Raw genomic sequence first — 6,000 nt, forward strand, 5'->3', positions numbered from 1 at the left:
CTGTGCTGTTCTCCCAGCTGTCACCTGCCTCGCCCTGGGCTTGGGGTTCAGGAGTTTTCGTCTGGGTACTTGGCCCTGATGCTGTTGCCCAGGAACTTGGAAGTTGTTCAAAACCATTTCCCCCTGCTGATTGCTGCTGCTGGCCAGCCCGGTAGGCGTGTTCCCAGGGTGCTCTGGGGGCTCCTGGCCCCCTGCCAGGCGGCCCCACCCCCTGCATGGTCCTGCTGAGTGTTTCTGTGAGTGTGTGTGGTGGTGTGTGTTTCCGTGTGGCCGCGTGTGCCTGTCGGTGTGTGTGTTTCCGTGTGGCTGTGTGTGTTCCTCTATCCACACTGGTCTTGTCTTAAGCCGGGCAGCAGGCTGGGTCTGCACCAGATGGTGTTCTGGGCACTGGGCTCTGCAGGCAACACGTTCAGTGCCTTGTGAAAAGGTCCTCCTGCTTCAGCCACCTGTTACTTAGCTGACTCCTTTTCTCTTTCCATTTTCTGTGTCAGTGCTACACCCCTGCACCCACTGCCAATTTTAGGGAGGCTCTCGGGCTCGGTTCTGAAGGACCTACAGGCCCATGTCCCTTGGGGTGAGTGGGGCAGAGGGCCCATGTGTGGGAGTTCGACACTTGAGATCTGAATTCTGGCTCCACGCAGAATAGGGGTGGTCTGGAGAAATAACGGAGCTAATGTTACTTCTCACCAGCTGTCAACAGAAACCGTATCTGTTAGCACGTTCTTCCCGAGAAGACCACTCTGGCTGTGGACCCCTCAGATCCAGTTGTAGGTCTAGCAGTAGGTCACTCTGAGATCAGGGTGGAGCCCCAGAGCCGCTCAGGGACTGTGGCCGCCGCTGGCCGGGAGCTGACATTTAGGTCATTTCTATTTACTTTGATCTTTTTTAATTTTTTCAATAATATTTTCAGTTTCCAGAATTTCTTCTGTTAAATCTGTCACCAGGAATTGCATCCTGTTGCTGCTGCTAGAAATGAGATTACTTTTTAAACTCTTAGTCTTGGGCGGTTGGTTGCTAGCATGTAGTATATTGATCTTTTATCCTGGTCGACTGCAGAACTTGGTTATTGGCTCTGAGAGTTTCTTTAAGACTTCCCATATACAAGAAAGGTTCCTTCCCCCGGTGCAGCCCCTCTGTTTGTTCACTCACTCACTTTCTTATCCATTCATTGCAGGCAGGGCACGGCCCACCAGCACGCTGCCTCGCATTGTGAAATGGAGCCCGGTCTTGGCCCCGTCTCAGGAAGGAAGCGTGTAGTCTTTCTCCATCGAGTAACACATTAGCTGTGTACTTTTGCTCAGTGGAGGGAGTGCCCCTCTGTTTCTAGTGTGATAATTTTTTTATCATGAAAACATGATAGGTTTTATTAATTTTTGTGTGTTTCTATTGAGACAATAGTGCAATTGTTACCCTCTATTCTGAGAGTGGATTATGGCGTTGATCGGTTCAGATGTTAAGACAACCCTGCATTCCGGGACTGGCCTGTTGGATTGTGGCAATAATCCTCTCTAGGTGTTGTTGCCGTTTCGTTTACTCTATGTAGAAACGTGCTGGTTTCTATTCTTGTCTCCTTTCTTTTTCTTCTTAAAAAGAGTAGCCAGAGACAAGGCTTCAAAACACGCTAGACCTTTGTGCGACATCCTGTAGTGAATTCTTCCATTGGACTGAAGCAAAGCATCCTGAAGGCTACCAGGTCCCGCGCACACTGCCCTGTTACCTCTCCCAGCTTCTCTCTTCTCCTCTCATCCCCAGGGCTCCCGCATCTCCATCCAACATGCTCTTCCTTGTTCACATCAATCCAGCCGCCTTCTCAGGTGACTGCACACACCTCCTCCTGGTGTTTCAGAGCCAACTTCCTTACCCTCCGTGTTTTTGTCTTACCCATCAGGCCTATTCCCATCAACCTTTTAAAACCGACCCCCCAACATCTAGTCTCTTTACTGTGTTTTTTTTTAAAGCATTTATCACACTTTAGAATATTAATATAGTTTAGAAAATACTGTCAATCGACGATCTCCTTTGCCCTAATCCTAACCCTTTGAGTACAGATTCTATGATTTATCATAGTATCCCAGCACTTAGTTGATGGTTGACACATATTTGTGGAATGAGTAGATAACAGGTAAATGCTCTTAAACCTGAGCCGGACTGCCGCAGACAATTCAACAAATACTCGATGGTGGTGTATACGCAAATTCCATTACATACAGGGGATAGAGTAATGCAGAATGAAGTGCTTTCTGGAGCTTACAGAGAGACACAGACATCAGTCAAATGATCACACGACAAGTTAATCATTGCAAACAGTGGTGCCACGTGAAAGGGAAAAACAGGCATGACCCACCTTCTAGGAGAGACTCAAGGTGTTGGAGGGGATGTGAGGGGACAAGATGTGAGGCAGATGAGGGTGGTGGGCCAGGGCACGGCAGGCCGTGCACCAGCTCAGACCAAAGCCCCATGATGGGAAACCTTCTAGGACTTGAGGCACAGGCAGAAGGACAGAGTGCATGAGGCGGGGTGACTCGGGCGGGCAAGGCATCAGTCACCTGCTGGGCAGCCGTGCGCATGGCTCAGGTGCGGGGGTTATCCGAAGCGAGCATGGGTGAGGTGTGGCGGTGTGCGGGGCCGAGCCCGAGGTCTTCTGGAGATTACTTTCACTGGGGGACAGCTGGAAGGGGACCTGAAGTGGCTATCGACGGATTCCTTCTGGGACTATCACAGTCGTTTGGTGAGAGATATTTGGGTGGTTTTAATTTGTTCTATTTCTTGACGCTTAGCTGTAATTTCTAATACATTGAAAATGATTATGCAGTTCATATGATTTATTACACAGGAAATTAAAATGTAATATCCAACCAAGGACCAATAACTCTAGAAATTGCATTTATCAGTGAAGTCCCAGCCCCTGTCTTGGACTAGAGTGAAAACCATGGAGGTGAAAAGGAGTGGGCAACTGAATCTGCTCCCGTTGGGTGAGACCCGGCGGTGAGGGCCGGTGGGAGAGAAGGCGGCTCGCTCAGCTTCTGGAGCAGTGGCGGGCCGTTGCCTGGGGAGAGGAGGCGGCAGAGGGTCACACCTGGGCGAAGGGAACAGTGGGAGCCTGGTAGCTGAAGGCCAGTGACTGAGAGGGCTCCCCGTGATCCCCGCCGCCCAGCTTTACGCTTTTGTGGCCCCCTGCCCGTGAGCGGGGTGACGGCTGGGGCATGAGCCAGCCAGTGTAATATGCAGCAAGGAGCAGGTGTGCTCGTGTGGCGGAAGCACTGCCTTGCTGACGCACTCGGCATAGCTGCTCCCCTCGTCACGAGGGTCTCGCCTGCAGCTGAGAGCAGTGTGCTCAGACCATCGCGGCCGCCCCCGGCCTCCCCTGCTCTTTCATGCCCCCAGGGGTCCTCGCGCCCACAGGGGTCAGAGCCCTTCTAGAATTTTCCATCTGTGCCTCCTGCAGCAGCCCCGACGCTGAGTGTGGCTGTGTGCGGGTCCCCCCCATCTCCAGCGCAGCCCCACCAGACTCACCACCGCCCCTGAGCACCTCACTCTCCTGGCTCGGTCTTTCAGGGTTTCTTGTCCTGTTTCCTGGTGCCAGACTCCAGGCCGCCACTGAGTCTTCCTTTGCCATTGGTAACCTGCATCAAACCTGTTCACTCCTTGCTCACAATTCCCCTCGTTTTCCCTCCTTGCCATCATACTCCCTTCATCAAAAAACAAAAACAAAAACCCCAGGTCACGCGGCTTCTCATCACCAAAGGGTGACTGAGCGCTCTGGAGTGCCCGGTGCGGCCCGAGCCTTCTGCACATCTCGGCGCGGCTCCCCGTGACCCAGGACCCCTCCCCGCTCGCACCAGCAGCGTCCCTGAGTAACAGGGCTCGTTGGCGCCACGTGCTGGCCACTTCCCAGAGGGCTGGGAGCCGGAGGCTTTGAGTCGGCACCCGGAGTACCCGCTTGCTGCCAAGTGTCTGTGGGAGCGGAGGCTGCGCCGGCTCGCGGGCCGAGGCCTGAGAGTCTGCATGTCCACCGGCTCCCGGAGACCGCCGCTGCCCCAGGACACCGCGGTCTGCGAGGCCTCGGCGCCCTCCTTCCTCCTAGCCATAGTCTGCGGCTGCCCCTCCCCCAGCCTGCCCCCCCCCCTGGCACCTTACAGAGGGGTGCCACCACGCCCTCAGGGGCCTGTGCTGGGGCTCGCTGGGGCTCGCTGGTCCTCGGTGGGGAACGTCAAGCAGCGCCCCGTGCTCCTGCTTCTCCTGGCCTCAGCGCCAGCGCTACTTCCCGCAGTTCCGATGTTGGGTGTGTCCAGCCCGCGGGACCTCACCCGCGCCCGGGTTCCCGCCGGCCGGGTCCTGGCAGCACCTTCGGGAGCTTCTTCGTGGGTGTTGACGAGCCGCGAGCCCGAGGGGCGGACGCGCTGAGCGCGATCCACGGACAGGGCCGGCGCCTGGCGGCTGCCCATCCCTGCAGGGCTGCCCTGGGGTGTGCTGCCCATCCCTGCAGGGCTGCCCTGGGGTGTGCCGGCCTCCCTGAGCCGGCCTCGGCAGTGTGTGTGGGGTCCAGGCCGCCGCCCCTGCGGGAGCCCTGGCGGTCACGGGAAGCAGTGATGTCTCGCTGCCGTGTTTCTGTCCTCGGTCAGTTGATGGCGCCGCTGCTGGCCGCTGTGAACGTTGGCTGGGGCGTCACCAAGGGGCTTGGCGCTCACTGCCTGCCAGGGCAGGGCGGCCGCGGGACGAAGAGGGGGAGTGAGATTCCTGGGGTTGGGGTCCCAGCTCTGCTCTGTCTCATGATCTTGGAAGGGTGACCCCGGTCCTGTCCTGTCTGTGCCCCCCTCTTCAGAGCGAGGGACAACGGACTGCTGTGTGACAGGCCTGAAGGATGTCACAGGGACCCCGGATGGTGGACCCACTCAGCCTCTGCGTGTCCCGACGGTGCGGGGTGACCCCGTCCGGGGAGCGGCACAGACACCTGCTCTCCCTTCCACACAGCCCTGGGGCGCTCCGCACTGGGTTGTGCAGCCCGTTTGCTTCCAGATTTGGCCTCGCTGGGCCTCTGCGCTGCTCCCGGCGGGCGGGGCGGGCTCTGGTGTTCTCCGGGGAGACCCGTGAAATGCGTTTCCACTCTCGATGTTTTCAACTTACAACGAGTTGATTGAGACATACATACCACGTCGCACGTGGCCGGAGAGCTGAACTTTTAGTTTAAAAAAAGCGAGGAAGCAACAGTGTCTGCCAGCGTCCAGCACCCGTCTGCAGCACCTGGAGTCCCCTCTGTCCGGTGGGGGGGCCTTGGGGTGAGCTTCCAGCTGCGGCATGATTGAAGGGTCATTAAGACGGGCCGAGGCATTTTTATTCTTAGATGCCTCCTGTCATCGCAAAGGTTATGAAACTCCTCCACGGAAGGAAACCGTGCGTTTGGAAAAAACAATCACGACATCACCATTTTCCAACCTCAGGAACCAGGCTCACGTGCCAGCTTGTGAAATGAAATTTTTTCGGGTGTCTCCAGGGGGCTGAGTGTTTCAAGGAGTCTGTGCAGCCGCTGAGCTCACTCGACCTCGGCGCCCTCCCGGCCGGGCCTCCCCTCTCCTCTCGGACCCCGGTCTCTGGGTGGAAACCGAGAGCTGGCCCGCAGGCTGGCCCGGAGGAGACCCCGGAAAGCAAGCAGGAGTGGGGGGGGGTGCTGGGAGGCGACACCTCACCCTTCCCGGGGCGGGCCCTGCACCGGTACCTCTCGCGGGGTCTGCAGCGGGCAGAAGGCCAGCTCAGGGCGTGCAGCGGGTGGTGGTGGCAGCTCGGGGCCGCGCCGGCAGCGGGTTCCTGAGGCCTGGATGGTGACACCTCCGCTTTCTCTTTCCCAGGACAGCCACGGAAGCTCTGGCGCTGTTGCTGAGACCCAGTAAGCACCTTTTTTGAAAAATGATTCCTTTCCTTTCCTTTCCTTTCCTTTCCTTTCCTTTCCTTTCCTTTCCTTTCCTTTCCTTTCCTTTCCTTTCCTTTCCTTTCCTTTCCTTTCCT

The 6,000-nt window shown here is 57.0% G+C and overlaps 1 protein-coding gene across 1 annotated transcript in view; it reads left to right on the top strand.

The window, feature by feature from the left end:
- The window catches only part of AGBL1 (ATP/GTP binding protein-like 1), a 509,246-nt gene that overhangs the window by 75,587 nt on the left and 427,659 nt on the right, over window positions 1-6,000 (top strand). Inside the window, exon 6 of the mRNA XM_004692971.2 lies at window positions 5,844-5,881. Coding sequence (XP_004693028.2) covers window positions 5,844-5,881 — 38 coding nt within the window. The remainder of the gene's footprint in view (window positions 1-5,843; window positions 5,882-6,000) is intronic.

Source organism: Condylura cristata, unplaced genomic scaffold, assembly GCF_000260355.1.
Source record: "Condylura cristata isolate star-nosed mole 26May11 unplaced genomic scaffold, ConCri1.0 scaffold00035, whole genome shotgun sequence".
Classification (NCBI taxonomy): domain Eukaryota; kingdom Metazoa; phylum Chordata; class Mammalia; order Eulipotyphla; family Talpidae; genus Condylura; species Condylura cristata.